Raw genomic sequence first — 19,726 nt, 5'->3', positions numbered from 1 at the left:
ATCTGAGCACCAAGGGGTCCGGGACAGAAGAGGAGGGAGGGAGGGAGGCAGGTGGAGCTGCTGTCCTACCTGGGAAGCCAGTTTTCCTCACAAATCAGGTGGTTTTTTGTTTTTGTTTTGTTTTTTGTTTTGTTTTTTGTTTTGTTTTTTGGAGGAGATGCCATTTGGTAAAGGTGACCCGTGAGTCCTTGGTTACTACCAGCAACTCCGACATGTGGGACCGCTGGAAAAGAAAAACACCCCTGGATGAGGGGAAGGTTGAGTTCAATTTTATGTTTCTCTTGGGTGTGGAGGGGGAGGGTAATGGTAAGTGTACCTGTGGCAGACGCATGAACACGCAGCAGAAGAGTGGATGTGATTTTATTATATTCATGCACAGAAAGGTGAGCACTTTAATATTATTTAAGGTAGGGGAAGAAATCCTTCCGAGCTGGCCATTCGGTGTAGTGGAAATTGCACCAAAGCTCCTCGTTTCACTCTGTTCTCACCAACATGTAACTTTCTGAAATAACTCGCCCTTTGACTGATCTTTTCCAAAGCTTGATTTAAAAAAAAAAAAAAAAATTGGAGCTGAAACTCATTCCTCCTTTTTAATGGTGGCAGTGTTTTCACTGTGCTTTTCACGTTAACTCAATTACGACCATCATTTCTTTTTGATTCAATATGGAATCTGTTGGAGAGTTTACATACAGCCCACACACAGGCCACGATGAAATGCTTTGTGTGCTTAACTACGTTGGTTTTGTAATAAAGTAGAATTTGGCTTGTTTGAAATAGCGATTACTTTCCCCGGCAATCTTAGCAATGCGTCTGCTGAGTGTGCTGTGTCAGGCCCTGGGTCACTGCTCATGAACTTGTCTTTAAGGGGTAGATGAGTGTGTGTTCTCACCTCTCTAGTCAGTGATGTCTGGAGGCACCAGCCCAGGGCATGGATGCACCAGAAGACTTAAACACACATGTTCTCATTAAGTGCTAGGTAAAGCAAAGTTCACTTTTTTTGAACTAAAATTGAAGTGGAATGTCAAAGATCCTCTCACCAGAATCTAGTAGAATTTTAAAAATTGGCCCCAATGAGTCACCCATTCGGAAATATTATAAGGTCCTCAGGTAAGAAAGGAAGTTGACGTGACTGAAAGAAGTCTGGCCAAGTTTCGTGGAGGCAGACTTAGTTTGTAAACCTCAGAAGTGTTACTGTACATAATGTCTGTGCACTTAGAGATGTGATTTTCCTCGCCTTCTAGACATCTTCTTTGTCATGACAGAAGGAACATGGATTTAGTGTCCAACAGTCTTGGATTTGAGTCACTGTGTCATTTCTTAGACTCTAGAAGCCTCAGGGTCCTCACCTAGGAAATGAAAATAATGCCTACCAGTTAGTATTGGAGTGAGGGTTAATTCAGATTAGTTCTATAAAATCTCAGCTCATACTAAGCATTTGGAGAACATAGGTTTCACCATTTTTCTTGTTCCTTGGTTGTAACTGTTTGTCTGTCTTCCTGAGCCTTGGGTTTCTTCTCCAATTTTGGTAGAAGGTGATTTTCCTGCGGTATTGAAATCTGGATTCTGCTAACAGAATTTTTTTTGAACTGGTCTCTTTTGCCTTTTCTCAGCAAATAGCCACCCATTCAGTCCCGCTCTCTGATCAATATCTAGTTTCCAAGTTCCTTTGTGTCCCATTGGATCTACTGAGGCTCCATGACAGGGGGAGGGGGGAACTTAGGGTCACCATTTCGGGGTGCCAGCATTTCCTGGGGGTCAGGTCACCTTCTCAGGCTGACTCCATAAATCAGTAATCTGTTTCTCTGGCAAATAGCCTAATAGCATCTTTGCCAGCTAATCATATTTATTCACTCTGATCAGAGTAAGGATTTTCCCAAATTGTCATGTCTTTGCAGAGGGTTCCTACCATTATGTGCTATAAATGAGGCTTCATTTTATGCTCCTACTTTTGTTCTTACTAATGTCAGAGAAGCCCCATTATAAATAATTCCAAGGGATTTTGCAGATTATTTTACTGGTTCAAAATAAGAGGACCATTCCGCAGACCGTGGAGCTGCTGCAGTAGACAGTTTGCAGGTGTAAATGGGGGTGCAGTGCAACTGCCCTGTGGGTTCCATCATGTACAGAATGGCACCTGCTGAGAGAAAGTACAAAGGGGAGCGGATCTGTGCCTCGGCGTCCTCCCCATCCTGCAGCATGAACTCTGAGCACTTTATCCCATTATGACACTGACTCACCCTTCCTCTCCACCCCCATTGTCTGCTTCTGATGTGCTCTGTCCCCACTAATTCTAGGCTTGCACTGACTTCTGCCTTCTGCACCCTGAGCGGGAAAAAGCTGGTCTCCGCTAATAAAAGTATGAAAACAGAAATGCCACCACGTTCAGTGTGAACAATATATGTTTGTTAAATGCGTGAATACAGCGACTTGGAACCACTGCTGGCAGTGTTTCCAAATATTTTTCGGCCTATTTAAGTAAAGAGACAAGAATAACTTGAAACTGGCATCCTTGTTTTCTCCTTTTTTTTTTTTTTTTTTTTGCATTAACAATTAATGTGATGAAACCTTAAGACAAATTCTCACAGTTAGGAGTGGTTGCCTCTGGGCAGGAGGACCAGCAGCGGCAGGTCTTAGGACTTAGGCTGTTCCTTAGAAGCCATACTGTCTGCTTTCTTGATCAGACGTATGCATGACATTTCTTTTTCTTTTCCTTTCTTTCTTTCTCCCTTCCCCCCCTTCCTTCCTTCCTTCTTTCTTTCCTTCCTTCCTTCCTTTCTTTCTTTTTTTTGCTACCTCCCTTAAGTAGGCTCAGTTCAGTTAAAGTAAAATCTGTTGAGTGCCTTGTGCTGGACATTGTGCTTGTCATCAAGCCTAAGGAAGAATAAGGGCTAAGTTCTCGCTGGTGAGTCTAGTTGGAGAGACAGACCGGAGGCATATTTAAATAGCGTGATTCTGGCTTACAGAGACGCAACCATGAAGTTAAGGATCTTCCTCCCCAGACATTTCATTCATAGTTGAAAATTTTCTGTTTTTATGATGAGTATATCTCACCAGTGTTTTAATGATCACCTTTTCATTTTTGATGGAAAAAGAGTAGATGAGATTTTTCTCTTCATTTTCCCAACATGGAGGATCCCAGAATGAATGAGAGAGGCATGAAACCAGTCACAAGTCTTATTTTGCTACTTTGTCTCAGAGCACACTGCACAACAAAGTAGAGAAGCTCTAAATCACAACTCCGAACAAGACTGTGTCAGTACCAAGACATTCTTTATTTCCCAAAGCCCACAGCTGCCCGTTCCTGTGTCCACACCCAGAGGTTTCCACTGCTTTTCGGTGAGTCTGGAGCACCCAGGAACAATGGCTTCTTGTTGTTAGAAGGTCTTTCCAGCTTGAGTTGGAGGCAAGCTGAGCAGCTATCTTGGGGGCTAGGTACTTCGGGTTTTCCTGACAAAGCTTCCAAACCCATCCAGGGTCTGTTAGACACATTTAATTCAATCCATCAGATTGTTCAGCAGTTAATGAACAAAGAGCAAAGCCCCGTCACTCGCGTAGCATCAGAGTGTACCAAGTCACTTTTGATTTTTGGAATATCACTGAAAGATATCATTAAAATGTCACTCATATACAAACACTCATGTTTTGTGTTGTCTATCTCTTCCTCTGTCTTGTTGGAGGGAAATTTACTTACGTTTGTACAAAAAAGGTGCTTTGGCTTACTTAATTTTATGGGTTTGTGATTTCCAGTAAGCTAAAAATACCTGCAACTTGTATAATGCACCAGAACCCAACTTTATCACAGATTTCAGGAAGAGTTTGATTTGTGCAAAAAGAAACTCTTTGATTTCATTAATTCCAAAGCTAAAACAGAAACTCAGATTGGGAATAAAAAGCAGAATTGTATCAAAACGGAAGTTAATGATCACATGCCTTCAGCCTCTCAGGATTTCATTCATGGCTTGCCTACCATCACAGGTGCCGTAGGCGACTGTCCGTGTCTTTTCAGTTAACTCCAAGATTCTATGGTAATATTACATTTTTAAATAAATAAATAAACTTTAAAAACTCCGGAAATATTTTATCAAAATCCATCTGGGTATAATTTATTACTTTAAAAAAAAAATATTTTATTGTAGTTAACCCGTGACTAGTACTGCTTTCTTCTGATTGAAACATTCTTTATAGCTCACTTTAAACCCATTTCTTTGGCTGAGATCATTTTGGCTCCAAAATTTCCGGTACGTCTGGGGTCAAAATCTTTTTACAGAACTTTGCTCTCAACTGCCACAGCTGGCTTCTTATCTCAGCCCAAGTTTATTTACCCCGATTAACGAGCTCTGGCTTCTTCTGTCCTGGTTCTCAATGTCACCCCTGAAAGTGGCAGAAGCAGAAAGTGTGATTATTATCATGTAGTCGGGCCCCGTAATCAGAATGAATAATCCCTCCCCAGAAATGATGCTTTTTCTCAGAATTTCCTGACCCATTTCCCATTTTTTTTTAGATGACAACAAAATTGTCTTTCTTGCCCTCCTGATTTCTTAAGAAATCTCTTCTATTAACTGGTATTTTCATCTGCAGGCCCTTCTTCCCTGTTACAATGTGCCTCTCGGAGAGAAGACAGAGTGCCCAACATTGTATCTTATAAAGGGAATACTTTTTCTGCAAGAGTTAGTTTCTCTGATGAAACCACGGTATGGACCATTTAAACTAGAAAAACTCAAAAGACAGGAGAGCACAATTTAACAGCCATTCAATCACGCTGCAGCCATTCTCTTTTCCTTGATGGGAAGGAGGCCCCCAGGGCAGGTCTGCTTTGGCAGGTGGAAGGCCAGAACACAGGGCGGGTCCTGAGGAGGGAGGGAAAAGTCAGGGCACCTCTGCCCACTAAGGCACAGCAGGATTTTTGCCTGGGGCCTGCACACCAGGTCTGGACCCTCCCTTTCCCTTGGAAAGGTGCCCTTTGCTTACTTTCTGTTTGAAGCAGCTGGAAAGATATTTTTTGCTCTGAGTCAGTGCTTAGCTTTTGAAGAAGCTGCTTCATGAGACTCCTCTATTGTCACCCTCTGCTTCCAACCCAGCGCGATAAGGTTATGTAAATATGCGTGTGTTTTTTTAAATGGCTGGGAAAATAAACTCTTCGCATGAACATGGCTCTCCTCTCCCCACCATTGAGTCCTACTCTCCCTGACAGCAACTGCCACTTCTCACTGTTCCTTCTGGTATTTACCTCTGCACTTCTGAATCCGTGTGTGTCCCTGTTCCCTTATCTGCCTGCCGGGTGTAGACACTCTACGCCGCCTTCCTCCTCTGAATGATCTGGTTTTAGACTAACATCCCAGTGTGTCATCTAATACACTTCCTCTTCCTCTCTCTTTGTCCAATATGTGCATCAAAGTTTTGGGTTAAATTAGTGATTGTACCATTTGTACTGTGATGTTATATAACATTTTAAATAGTAGTTAACACTTATTGGGGACTTTCTAGGTGCAAGGCACGGTTTCAGAGCTTTCAATACCTGTGAACTTAGTATTATAACAACAATTATAACAACTTACAATTATAGCAACAACCTGTGAACTTACTATTGTTCTCCATTTTGCAGATGTGGGCATTGAGACGTGGGTTAAATAACTTTTTCTGAAGTCAGACAGGGAGTAGATGGTGGAGGCAGGCTTCAAATCAAAGTAGATATGGCTCTAGAATCTGCTTTTAACCGCCACGCTCTGTAAATTTCCAGATTTTTACCAAGACTAATCATAGAGGAGCCATATTCACATTATCACTTTTTAAAAACCTTCATTTCATTTATTATCATTTCATCTCAATTTTTTTCCCTATGGCTGCCTTTGTTTTCTTTTGGAACTCCCAGTTAGCTGGAAGTTGTGTGTCCTGAATTAAACCTCTGAATTTCTGATCTTTACTACTTCATTTTCTTTTGGACAACATTCTGGAAGATTGCCTCAACTTTATCGTTTCTTTGAGTCTTCTGTTGACTTTTCATTCGCTGATGTTTCTTTTTGGCATGTCCCTTTATTTTTATTTTCCTTTTTCCTGACTTCGTATTTTGGTCCTGTCCTCTGTATGGGTGGTTTTCCTCCAGTGTCGGGAGATCTGTGGCCATCAGTTCACGCAGACAAGTGAGGCTTTAAGGAGCTGAAACTGTACATTCTGAGGGTGGCCTGGGCTTCTCAGCCAGTGCACCTCATTGCCGAGTGACCTAGGACTCAAATCTGTTCCATTGGAGGATCCCCAGTTATCATCTGGGAGCTTTTCCCATGGGCAGGTCAGATTCTCCAGAGTAGAATCTTCCAGACTTGTTCCTGGGAACACATGGCTGCTGAGGGGTTGTGGGAGCCAAGTTTGGGGCAGGGGACAGAAAAAACTCATAATCCGCATTGACTTTCACTCATTTCTCCCTTTCCATGATCACATTTACCACTGCGCACCCCCCGCCACCATGTGAGCCCTCCCCACTTGTGTCCCTAGTTCCTGAGGACTGCCTTTTCAATTTTTTTTTTTAAGACTTTACTTATTTATTTGACAGACAGAGATCACAAGTAGGCAGAGAGGCCTGCAGAGAGAGAGGAAGGGAAGCAGGCTCCCTGCTGAGCAGAGAGCCCAAAGTGGGATTCGATCCCAGGACCCTGGAATCATGACCTGAGCCGAAGGCAGAGGCTTTAACCCAATGAGCCACCCAGGCACCCCCGCCTTTTCAACTTCTTACAAAGAAAATCCCTCCTTTCCTGCTCTGCTGGGGAAGGCCTGGTCACATGCTGCGTAAGGAGCAGGAGGGGTTCAGGAAGTTTCTCTGCACCTTGTAGGGAGTTCGTGGTATTGCTTCCCATTCTGCAGTCCCTCAAAGACCCACAGTAGTAACTGGCTTGTCTTTCTTTGACTTTGGTCTTGGAGAGTTTTAGCTTTCTTTGTTCTAATAGGTAAGTGATGCCTTGGTTTATTTAATTTCCATCTTCTGGAAGACTGTTGAATGTCTTTCTTACTGTTACCACCTTTCTTTTCCTTTTTGTCCTTGTGGAGTTTTCCTTTTTTAATTCATTTTACTTTTCCTTACATTGTAGCTTGGAAGGGAGCAGAGATGAATACCATGTTAATAGGCCATGCTTAATGAAAGCCTGATTACATCATGATTGAAAAAAAAAATGTGATTTTGGAATTTGTTTTATTTTCCTGTTGGTTTGGAGAACCCCATGGTCATTATTTCAGAACAATGGGGTGGGTTCACTTTTCTTCCTTTGTTAGGTCCGTAATCAAAGGAGCGAGACTGATACAAAGAGAAGGTCAAGCAAAGCTTTTATTTCACGCCAAGTATCGAGAATCAAACCGACTGTTCGGGGCGCCTTTTACAGAGAGGGCGACCCCTCCCTGCCTTACAGACTAACTTTTATAGAGCAAAGGCCATGTGGTTGGGCCTGGCCACACACATGTGGCCAATGAGATTGTAACACAGAGAGAAAGCTGCACAGTCATGCTAGGTCACACACGGGTGGCCAATTGAATTACAATTCACCCCATAGTAGCTGCGCGGGGTACAGCTGCGCGCCCGGGGACGTCAGGCCGGGGCACATGATGTTGGCCCCGCTGAGCACAAACTTGATGGCGCCCTTGTCCACCTGCTGGTGCGGCAGGATGAAGGGGAACTTATGCAGCAGCCGCAGCGTCGGATAGAAAGGCCCCTCGCGCTGCCTGAAGAACAGCAGCTCCCCGTTGACCGTCAGGATCTCGATGTGCTCGTGGCAGCGCACGATCTTCACCGGGTCTTTCTTGGGCAGGATCTGGTTGAGCCACGGCTCGATGCCCGGAAACTGCTCTATCAACTGGTTCTTAATCCCCTTAATAACGGAGGTTTTCAGCCAATTGAATTACAGTTCACCCCATAGTAGCTATTTGAACTAGCCTATCACCTTGGTCAGAATTAGCACCCAAAAGGTGCCCAAAAGATGGGGCCCACACTCCTTGGTAGCTAGGGAGACAGTATGCCTGCCCCACTGGTTGGATGACTCCACCTGGCCCTACTCATCCCTGCATTTGGGCCGTTATCTCCACCTGACCTGACGCACCCTTGTATTTGGGCTCTGTTACCAGGGACTGGTCGACCATATTTTACTGGTTTCCCAGACTTGCTTTTTAAGTAAGTTACCTTGGGGGGGTGGGCAGGGTCAGTTTAAGTTTTACTGCATACACAACAAATCGGCTGCTCAATCTAGGTGGAGCCGCTGTTGCTAAATAGGCCCTTACACCTTCCTGGTTGAGTTTTCTTGATGTGTATCTTTCATTCTTTGCTCCCAGGATTCTAAGTGCTGTATGATCTCTTAGCTCTTTTCTCTAAAGATCTTCATCTGTAAAAGAAAGGGACCCAGGAACTACATCCAACATTCAGGGAAACTTGTGCAACAGGCCTCTCTCGGCCTTCTCCTCTCAAGGATGTACTCTGAAAACCTTTCTGTATCTATCGAGGTATAAGTATCAGCTATCGGCTTAAGGTATAAGTGTACCTTCTTTTGGAAATATGGATAAGGCCTTGAGGACAAAACTCCCAATAAAGAATTTTTCTCCTCTTTGCTGGTTGGAAGGCCGGACTGCTTTGGGGCTTCAGGGTCTTCTTGGGAAAGAAGTGAATTATTCAATGGTGTGATTCAGCCCCTTCATTTCTAGGAAGATGCCCATGTTCACATGTCATGGCAGAGAGCTGGGGTGGGACGGCTGTAAATGTCCATGAGAAAGCACTTTCTGCAAGAATGCTCCTTGGGAGACTGACAGCACACATAGGACGGATGTCATAAGTAAAATGATCTTGAGGTTCCTAGTTCCGGGGCTTGCCCTGAGCAGTCACTTGTCAGCAGGTTGGAAGAAGACACTAGAAGCGTGTTTCTCAAACTTGCAGCAGACATCCAGTTCGAAAGAATGGCCGATGTAATCGATAACAAAAATAGATGTCAAAATGATCTGGATATGCTGGAATGCTGGGTTAAAAATAACGAGATGACATTTCAAAGAGATAAATGTAAAATCTTATTTGGAAGTTAAAAAAAAAAAATCAATGATAATGATGGGAGGAAAAAAAAAAATCTCCTGGCTGTAGTTCTGGTAGAGAAAAGACATTTAGGTTTTGTTTGACTAAAAGCTCCATATAAGCTGCTAAATCAGATGAGGCAACTGAAAAGCTGCATTAATGGAACCTCCCGGTATTGATCGAGGATGAAACCCCTCCTTTGGTGGAGACTTGTGCTTGCTGGTGTACCTTTGATTAGACAGAGCAAATATGAATTTGTTAGGAGCAATTAGCAAGGAGAGGCTCTGGCCTCTGCGTGTCTTGGGAGAAACCGTTGGAACTGGGTATATATGGATGGATAAGAAAACTGTCTACTTCTTATCAGCTGTAAAACTCTAGGCAAGTTGCTGCCTGTGCCTCAGTTGCCTTGTGTGTGCAGTGGGGAAGGGAGAGCATTTCTGTGCAGGACAGGTTGAGGGGGCCGGGCATGGCAGAAAGGTCTGAATGAGACCGGAGAGGTAGGATGAGATGAGACTGTGAACATCTTTGTGTTGCAGGATAAGGGAATTCACGTTGATCCTGTGCTGTATGTAAATTATAAGGTCATCCGGTGTATTATCTTCCAAACCGGGACATTTGAGGTAAAGGGGGGCATCTTGAGTTTCAAATACATGAGTTGTAAAATGCCACTGTCACCTGTCTGTCAGGGGCACCCCAGGCCAACCGGGAGGAAAGGCCATCCTGGTCATGGGTTCTTGTGGTAGGGGGAAAACTGCCCCTACTGGGGGATGTAAATGACCTGCCTTTGGAGGCGTTTAAGCGGAGCTTGGAAGAACAGGTGCTATGGCCCAGCACTTCTGCTGTAGGTGGAAATGAACCAAAGGAACTTCAAGATCCTCTCTAACTCCTGCTCTAAGTGATGCTCGGTTGGGGGTGCAGGAAACAAGTTCAACTGAAACCATCCTGGCCCTCTCCTGGTTTTTAAAAAATGTATATATTTGGCAAAAAGGGGGCAGACCGTTCCTTCTGAATTACGAAACTGAAATGTCTGAGTCTGTTTATCTGGAACGACGATTCTGGTGTGCTTCGGGAAGCTTCTTAAAAACGCTGATTCCCAGGGCTGGAGTCAGAGTGGGGCTGGATCCTGTTAGGAAACATCCCCTGTTCCAGAGTGACACCGTTCACATCTGGGATGAGCAGTGAAACATATCTATTAATGATTCGCTGGCTCTGTGATAGGATTTGATCAGTGAGCTATCACTTGGCACCTTTACAGGCTTAAAATAAATGTTATGATGATGTGCAAACACTGAACAAATGCCAAAGCAGTCAGACACCCCATTACTCTGGTTCTCAGATCCGGGCTACTCTGTCCTCACCGGTTAGAGGTAGGACAGCATGCTCTGATCCTTGTTAGGGAAGACTGACAACTGCTCGGTGAAAGGTGGAGGGCTCTCTGGGGACTAGGAGCAAACAGGTGCTCACAGTTCACACACAGGAGCACCTGCTCTTGGGTGGGTAGGTGCTCCCGAGTCGCCTTGAGAGGAAGGTAACCATCAAAGCAGGTCAGTGAGGAATGCTTTTCTCCTGACGCCTTCTCTCCCATTGAGCGTTTAAGTCACAACTGTGCCCCAGAACCAGACAGTGGGCCTTGTAAAAGGCAGGGTTCCCCCAGTCCAGGAGATCTCAAGGGATCCTCTCTTAGTTTTCATTTTCACTTGCAAAGGTGATTTTTCTTGAGAAGGAAGTGGTTTCCCCTTGAGAATGGGTGACGATGGACCTGAGCATTCTATGCTTTCTAGTTTTTCAAACAGAAGGATTTTTATCTCGAAGCCTAGAAAGGAGTGTGAAGGGAAATTAGAGAAAAAGGTCAAATTTGCTGAGGAAAAAATAATTCCCCATGAGAGGCAAATCCTATTTCAGAAAGCTTAAAAAAAAAAAAGTGCTGTGTTTTCTTCCCCCTGAAACCTAAATATACTTCAACAACCATAGACACGTAGAAAAGTTTAAGAGCTAAGCGTCCACCCTAGTTAATGGCTGACAAGCTGATTTCTGTGAGGACTCACCTTCCTTCCTGTATCTCATACTTGAGCTGATCCAGCCTGATGTGGTCATCAAGAAGTAGGGTCATTGAAGCTCTGGGGACCCGAGTAGGAGCAAATACACATTTCAGCTTTTTTGTGTGTGTCTAGAAACTGAAATAGGCTTGAAAGCGAAGAAAGCTTTGAACATTTCCATCATAGACATACCTTAGGATGCCTTCAGGTATGGGCGGATCAGGGTTTTGGGAATGAAAGCTGAGGTGATCGCCCCAGATAAAATAAGAACCGGGTACTGCAGGATTTGCCCGCTGACCCAGGAACTATATGCAGTTCACCAGCTCTGTAGAGATGTGGTTTCTGGCCGTATCTGAGAGCTCTCAGCAAGGTCTCATCCTGGTAGTCTCCTTCCGCTATTGCTAAATTCCACTCTAGGTAGTCTATGTTGCTCCCGTTTTGTTTGTTTGTTGTTGTTTTTGCTTTATTTTCTACAGAGCATTCCAGTGACACAATGGGCTGACCTTCCTCTTAGGCATTCATCATGAACTTCACATCAAATGTATAAGGAAAGTAAGATCTATGGATAAGAAGTTTTCAGCAGTTCCTCTGGGGAAGTCTTGCATCGCTGTGCTGATTATTTTAATTCTTCCTGCCATTTGATTCCTGACGTGATTCTGGACCCTTTCACATCAGGAATTACATGCCAAAAATTACTCCTACAGCGTGAAGGAAAGCCTAGTGGCAGCTGAGGAAGCACACACCATTTCTAAGAGCCTTTTCGGACATCTTAAAGCTGTCTGGAAAGATAGTATTATTGTTCTCCTTATCTTGAAACTGAAGATACTGAGACACAGGGGCTAATTGTCTTGTCCATGGGTGCAGCCACTAGATGATGAAGCTTCTTTTCTTATTTTTGGTCTTTCTGACTCTAAAATACATGTGTGTGTTGTACAGTTATACCACTCTGCTTAGGAAAATCAATGGATGATTGATTTGCCTAAATCTACAAAGGAAGTTACAGAAGGTTAGGAAAGACCTCTAACTTTCCAGTAACCATAGAGGAAAACTAGTCCTAATCCCATGTTTTCAGATTCTCTCTGCAAACACAGGCCTGAGCTACATGATTCAAGCCTTTTGGCCTGGATGGATTACATTCTAGGGAATATAGAGAAGGTATTGAATTACTATTTAGAATCTTTGGAGAATCATGGGTAATAAATGGGACAGGAAGTGGAAAACTGAGATAGGCAAACATTTTCTAGGCTTTCAAGAGCGGCCTGGAGGTGAGAGAGTCTGACATCATTTCCATAACGCATTCTTAAACAGGTTATGAAACAAGACAATTCGTTAAGGACGTGGACAGGAAAGGAGTGAGCCTAAATGCAGATACTGGTTCACAGAGAACTTCTTGTCCAGGTTGCATGACTTCTTTTTAAGAAATTTAAAGTTGCAAACCCTAAATAGAGGTAAGTATAACAGATGTGGTGTAGGGAGCTCGGCGAAGACATTGGGCGGGATCTGCATCAGGCCACGTCACACCCCAAAGTTCCCAGACAAGATCGAGAAGTATGAGTTGCGTAAAACTCAGATACCTCACCCCTATCTGAATGACTTCTCCGGGGTCCTTCCATACAGTGCTTCACACAGAGATTCCGTGCACTGGGTCCCTATTTGAGTCTTTATATTCATAATGTAGGCGAGGATAAAGAGTACGTGATACCAAAATGTTAGGTGATCTGAAGTTGCAGTGAATATTTTGGGTGAGTGGATAAAGGCTTCAAACAGATATAAACAATTGAGACAGTGGAGCTAAATCCTACTGAGATCATTCCTTGTCGCTTAGTTATCAATGTTAATTTCCCTGGTTGCCAAGAATTGGACTAGGTTCTGGGGTTAGAAGGTGCACAGCAATGGAAGGGAGAACAAGGCACAGATAAGATCCCGTAACAGTGCTTTGGTGGAGGTGGCTCAGGATGCTGGAAAATGTAGTGAACCCCAAGAAGGCCGGGGGAGCTCCTCAACCAAGCAAGTCCTCCCGGAGAAGCTGATATCGGAGCGTTTGAAGAATGAGAAGTTGTAGGCTGTGGAATGCATTTTGGGGGTGCATGTGTCCCGCATTCAGGGAGCAGCATGTGTGATGGTGTAGTCACCAGGAGCAATGGGGGGTGGGTATGAGACAATGTGCAAAGCCAGTTTGCAAAGTTTGTCAAGGGCAGGGATCCAGAACAGAGGGATGCACGACCTAGTGTCCTCACCTTGTGGTTGGATTATAGAAGGCCACTGCTGCAATTTTCAGGGCTTCCTACGAGGGGGACCTTGCTCTGGTTGTTCTACACTTGTTGCCTCATGCAGCCATCACAATAACCCGTTGAGGTAGCTACCGTCATTACCCCAGTGGTATAGAGGGCCCCTGAGGCAATAGGAAGGTCACATATCTTGGCTAAAATCACCCAGTGGACAAATGCTAGCCCCCAGATTTGAACATAAATAAAGGGGCTCCAGAGTCTTATCTGTTAACCCCCATATCCACTTGTCAGGGAGTACAATAGCTAGGAGACTGACTAGCATCCAGAAAGTTCCTCAAGACCTGGGCTCTGACCGGGTGCTGGGAGGGTTGGAGGTGGGAGTGGTGATGCATAACAAGGAAGTAGAGTTGAGGGAAGGAAGATAAGCGGGCCTCACTTAAAGGGTAATGGGGCCAAAGGGAAATTTGTTCTAAGATGGGAAATGCTGTTTACATGCTGCAGGGGAAGAGTAAGGAGAAAGAAATTGGTTTATGGTTCAGGAGCTTAAGCAATTTTGGTTGAATTAGATCCCTAAGTGTTCTTACCACACACATGAACAAACAACAAAACAAAACAAAAGAAGAAGGAAAAAAAAAGAAGGAAGAAGGCAAGAAAAGAAAATGGTTGACTATGTGATGTGATGGATGTGTTAATTTGCTTGATGGTGGCGACTGCTTCACGATGTATACGAATATCTACACATCAAGTTGCACATCTTAAATATATACAATTTTTGTTTCTCTGTAACACTGTGGGACAAAGGAGATCCCTAAGGAAGCAGGAGGTCAGAGAATCCAGGGCAGCCTGAAGGGCATTGCTCTGGACTGGAGGAGGGAATATCATCCCTCTGAACCAGGGGAAGGTGGGATGTCAGGGGAGGAGGTGAAAGGGATGGTCTCCATAGAGTAGGATGCGAGGTCTTGCTCTGAGTGAGGGGAGCTCCCTGGGTGGAGTTGGCATTATTGGACCTTGGTAGGCCCAGCATGTAACTTTTCTAGATGTCAGCCTCTTTTTGCCAACCAGAATATTTCTCATCGGACTTATCCCTTCTTGTCCCTTTTCCTCCTTTTCCCCCCTCCATTTTTAGAACTTGTGTAGACTCTTCATTTCTGCTCGTTGCTTGTTTCTGACATGAGTGGCACTATTCCATTTAGGAGTATCACAGAAGATCTTCTGATAAGATCTGGTAGACTGGAGGGGTGGGAAGGGAAAAGTGATTACTACATTTTCCTTTTATCCCCCAGGAAAGGAAAGACCTGGGCATGGGGTGGTTGGGAAGCGATGAAGGACAAGGAGGTGGGGGGTAACCAGGAGATGAGTTGGAGTGAACTCAGCTTGTTTAACAAGCAAGCAGATAAAGATGAGAGTAACCATGACAACAGGCTTAGGGCTGAGGCACTCAGGATTTGGGGAAGAGGGAGGGAGGTGGAGGGGAGCTGGAAGTTGTTGGCTGGGTATAAGCCTAAAGTTTTGGAAAAGACATTTCTTCTCTCAGGGCCCTTGGCTGTTCCAGAAATCACCATAGTCGCCAAGAGTTACTGGAAGGGAAAAAGGAGGTCGATTGTCAGGAAAGATCAGCAGGTGGGATGGGTCCAGCTGATTCAAAGAAAGGGACTATCTCCCAAGGACTAAGCAGGATTCCTGCTGGGAGGTACAGAAGAGGACTAGGTGGAGTCAGTATCTGGTGTCTCAGTCTACCCCTGTGTCTCCCAGGCACAGGTGCACTATGCCCCCACATTTCCTGAGTCACGCTATGGTAGCGAAGGTGGCACAAACCAACGTGCCTTTTTCTTTTAGCTTCTCAGGACATCACATTTCCACTTTGAAACAAACGAGGCATAAGCCCGTCAAGACTCTTTCCTGAGGCTGCTCAGGGCTGTGTGTGGGGCATGTGTGTGCACGTGTGTGTGTACGTTGGTGAGTTTGTATTTTTTTTTTTAAGATTTTATTTATTTATTTGACAGACAGAGATCACTAGTAGGCAGAGAGGCTGGTGGGGAGGGGGGTGGAATGGGAAGCAGGCTCCCTGCTGAGCATGGAGCCTGATGCAGGGCTCCATCCCAGGACCCTGAGATCATGACCTGAGCTGAAGGCAGAGGCTTTAACTCACTGAGCCACCCAGGCGTGCCGAGTTCATATTTTTTTTTTTTACACACAGTGTTGCTTGAATTTTAGGTGTGCAACACAGTGGCTCAACAACTCCCTAAATCGTGCTGTGCTCACCGTGAGTGTAGCCGCCACGTCTGTCCGCAGACAACACTAGCACGACACCGTCGACTGTGCTCCTCGCGCTGTACCTTTTACTCCCGCGAGTTTCTGTTACTGCAGCCTCTTCAGTCAGCCCAGGCCCGTCATTATCCAAGAACTTCTTAGAAGTCTTGGATCCTTACTCTGCGGCCACCACATCTACAGCTGCTTGGGAATCTCTATCTGTATAGAACGTAGATGCTTTAAAATATGTGAATGCAGGTCCTTTCTGGGTAAACTCAAAGCCCTCGAACAGGAAATGGAAGACAGTGCCGTTATCCCACACAAATGATGCTTTTAGCTTGAGTATCTCCTCCTGACACCCCAGGGAGATCCCACCCCAGGTAGTACCAGTCGCCCGGTGGAAGGCAGAGAGACAGGTCAGACTTTCTCTTAGGCTCTTTTAAAATGATTTGCAAACATGGCCTTGGAAGTCCACAGTCCACTCCTTTCCTCCCTTTCTAACTAAGTTTCTCCCTCCAGCAAATAAAAGCTGGACTCACCGTGAAATGGGCCACAGGCTTGGGAGCCGAGGGAACCGCAGGGGGACTGGAGCCCACGCCTCCCCTGGAGGTTCTTAGAACCATGTCGGGGCTGTAGGGTTAGGTGCCACAGTTGTCATTTCCAACACTGTGCAGTTTTGACTGGGAAAGAGGAGATAGTGTCAATGCATATCCATTTCTAAGTCTCTCTCCCTCCAAAGAAGCATGGACAGCCCAAGGCTTTGGAAAAAGAAGGTTCCTTTGCACAAAGAGAGTTAAAACGAGACAGAGGACTTGAGATCTTTGTTCCAAGCAGTCATAAATAGCTGTGAGAAGAGAAAACAGAGAGAGGCCCGATTTCCCCAGGGTGCAGAGATCTTTCTCAAAACGGGAAAGAGTATGCATACTTTTCCAGTTTGGCCATAAGCCTAAAGCTACCCCCCCCTCCCTTTTTTTAAAACCATCTTCTAAGGGCAGATAGAGTCATCGCGCTCTTCTTGGCTACATTGTAACTCATAAACTCATAGGTTTGCTCAGCAGGCTGTGAAGAGTTCTCCGCACCTGGGGGATGGGTTCTACGCTGAGATTTCATTGGTTCAGAGGGATTTCTGGAACAAGTGACTTCAGTCTGGCCTCGCGTTGTCAGTACTGGCCCAGGGAATCAGAGCCACACAGTGGGAGGTAACTGGCTAAGTCCTTCCAGTGGAGGGAAAACAAAGGAAGGCACGGTTATAAAATGATACGAGGTGATCCGTTTTGGGTGGGAACCACGTTAGAGATTCAGGAGGACTTTGGGAAGGGATGGAGAGACAGTTCTATGATAAGAGCCTGAAGCTCATCGATTCCCTCACACTGTCACCCCTTGCAAATAAATCATCTCGTGGTGTAGACACCCACGCACACACAAACTCACACTCCCGTCTGCGCACATAATGCATTTATAAATGCCTTAAACCCAGATGCAAACAAGAAATTCAGTGTTGTCCGTCTCATTTATGAATTCATTCATTCACCTCACAAGCACGTCCTGAACATTTTCTGTGGGTGGCTCCTGCTCTAGACTGAGAGAACACAGAGAAATGTGAGGCTTTGATTCTGCCATGAGGAGTTCATAGTTAGTAGGTAGGAAAGACCCAGCAACACGCGGTTGTATCACAGGATGGTGGATGCAGTGATAGACGGGTGGTCATCCCCGCTAGAGGAGAGCAGCATCAGCTCGATAGGGTGAGAAAGAGGGAGATTAAGGGAGGCCCATCAGACTGCTCTTGACGCCTGAACAAACTACTACACACGGGGCCATTAAACAGCAGCAGTTTGTTCTCTCACAGTTCTGGAGGTTGGAAAACCCATGATGAAGGCTCCAGGGGTGTTTGGTTTCCGATAAGAGCTGTCTTCCTGGCTTGTAGACAGCCACCTTCCTGCTGTGGCCTCACATGGCCCTTTCTCAACGCATGCGTGTTGGAGGGAGGGACGGAAGGAGACAGGACTCCTTAATGTCTCCTCATGAGGACACTAATCCTTTGGGATCATGGCCCTCCCCTGATGACATCATTTAACCTTAATTACTTCCTTAAAGACCCTTCCTCCAAATACAGGCACCCTGGGGTGTTAGGACATCAAACTGAGAATTTAGCAGGGTGGGGGAATCAGACACAAACTTTCAGTCCAAAACAGAAGACTTCACAGAGCAGATGTCAAGAAATACATTTTAAAAAGTTACGTGTGTGAAGGAACCTGGGGACGCTGAGGGATGAGAACGTGAAGCCTGGGAAGGAGACGCAGTAGGATACTGAGGACTGCCTCCTGTCCCGAAGCCAAAGGAGGACTTGGTTACCAGTGTTGGTGGCTGCAGATGGGACTGAGAGATGTCAGCAGAATCTGGTCCTTGGGACAGAACCGGTGGCTTTGGTGAGAGGTTTCCCTCAGGTGGAGCGGGGAGCCTGAGGACCTCGTATGCAGGAGTGAATCCAGTGTTGAATGAAGCAGAAGAGAGTGTAGGTACCCAGGAAGAGGGAGTCTGAAGTGTCAAAGCGCAGCTTTCTTGCCTTTGCCTTGGGGAACCTGAGCTATGTTGATTGATAAAATTTAGAGAAGAAACAAATGGAAAGTGGAAATGTTGAAAAAACAAACTATGTGGAAACACATGTAAAATATATGGAGCCCAAATAGTTGAGAGAGACAGAAAGTATGTAGACCAATCTGGGCCAAAGGAGCTGAACACTGAAGGGGTCCTAGGTCTTAGGGAAGGTAAAAGAAGAGAGGGCAGGGAGGAAAGATGTTGAGGAGTTAGCATTATAAACATGATATTAATCGCCTCTTAAATCTACTCAAGGTAGTCTCTCAGGCAAGTTCATTTTAAAATTGGAATTCAAATTATAAAAAAAAAACCCTCCACAAGTCGAAATACTTAGTCTTTTAGATCCTAGAGATGGATGAAGTTAAATAGCTCTTTTAAGAACAGCACTGCGTGGAAAATAACTAGGTTTACCCAGCTAAGTTTAGCATATAAAGCTCTTTAGTGAATGGCTTCTTTGTCAACCTCAGGCTGGAGGAGTTCAGCTCCTTTTTATTTGGTGAATTCCTTAATTGGATTTTGTTTGCTGATCTTACTTTCTCACATTGTAAGATTTTAATAAATCATTATAATCATTCCCTTACGTCTTGCAAAAATAACCTTTCTGACGGTTCCGAATGATTTCCTCCCCCCTGCTCTGTTTGCATCATGGGATTATTAGTGTAACTTACAAATGAATCAGAAAAGGCTGTGCAGCCAAGGGTATATTTCCGTCATCTCCTAGGCGCGAAATGGGGGCATGATAACCTGGAGCCCCTGAGGTCGGATTTGGCTGGGAGGGCACAGCAGGTCTCGGCATATTATCTCCTGTCTGGATTATTGATGAGATGCTCTGCTTGGAAACAGGGGAGAGATCTCCTATCTGCTTGGTTATTAAGGTCCCTGCAGGAGACAGGTTTATTGGTGATATATGTGCACTAGTGATTCTACTGTGTTTTCAGCTCTCATCCCTCCCTCTTGCTTATGGTTGATGACTGGGTAAAGGAAGAACTTCTCATCTTGTTTAATTGGTGTCCTTGGGGAATGTCTGGTTTGAAGTCTACCTTTCCTAAGACCTTGCCATGCAAGGAGGCATTCAGGGGTGTTCTCAGTCACCCATTTAGGAACTGGACCAGGGACCCAAGGATGTTCCTTCAAGTGTCCAGTGTTTTCCAATTTGTTGCTTTGTTTGTGAACCCCAACATTTAGAGTGTGTATAGTCGATTTCAGTGATTCTGAAATGTAGTGATTCCTTTACAGAGTCAGAAGTCAGTTGTCTTCTTCCTTTTTAAAAAAAATTTAATTTAATTTTTTCAGTGTTCCAAGAGCCCAGTTGTGTCTTTCTACAATAGCTGTCAACCTTTTACCTCCCCACCTGTTCTCCAACCTTCTTGTTGGTGGAGCTTTGGGGAAGCTGGGGTTACTTTGGGGAGTAGGATTTTCCAGACTAGACTTGTTTATTTGGCAACTCAGTGCTCTCAAAGATTTAAAAGCATTCAGTTGATTTGTTTCCAGGTTGGTTGTTCTATATGTGAGTAATCAAGCCAAGGATCTCAATCTTTACATAGAAGTAATTTTTTAGCCTGTAAAGTTTTGTACAGTTGCCTTTGTTT

At 44.8% G+C, this 19,726-nt stretch overlaps 2 protein-coding genes across 2 annotated transcripts in view; one reads left to right on the top strand and one right to left on the bottom strand.

The window, feature by feature from the left end:
• DGKI (diacylglycerol kinase iota) overlaps positions 1-19,726 on the top strand; it is a 447,257-nt gene that overhangs the window by 67,056 nt on the left and 360,475 nt on the right.
• Positions 7,515-7,871, bottom strand: LOC125081274 (malignant T-cell-amplified sequence 1-like; the record flags this gene model as incomplete). The annotated part of the gene is made up of 1 exon (XM_047695822.1): positions 7,515-7,871. A coding segment is annotated over one exon (357 nt), but the record flags the coding sequence as incomplete, so codon positions are not given.

The sequence above is a fragment of the Lutra lutra genome, chromosome 11 (assembly GCF_902655055.1).
Source record: "Lutra lutra chromosome 11, mLutLut1.2, whole genome shotgun sequence".
Classification (NCBI taxonomy): domain Eukaryota; kingdom Metazoa; phylum Chordata; class Mammalia; order Carnivora; family Mustelidae; genus Lutra; species Lutra lutra.
Note: the sequence above shows the minus strand (reverse complement) of the source record. Positions and strands in the feature narration are given on the sequence as shown.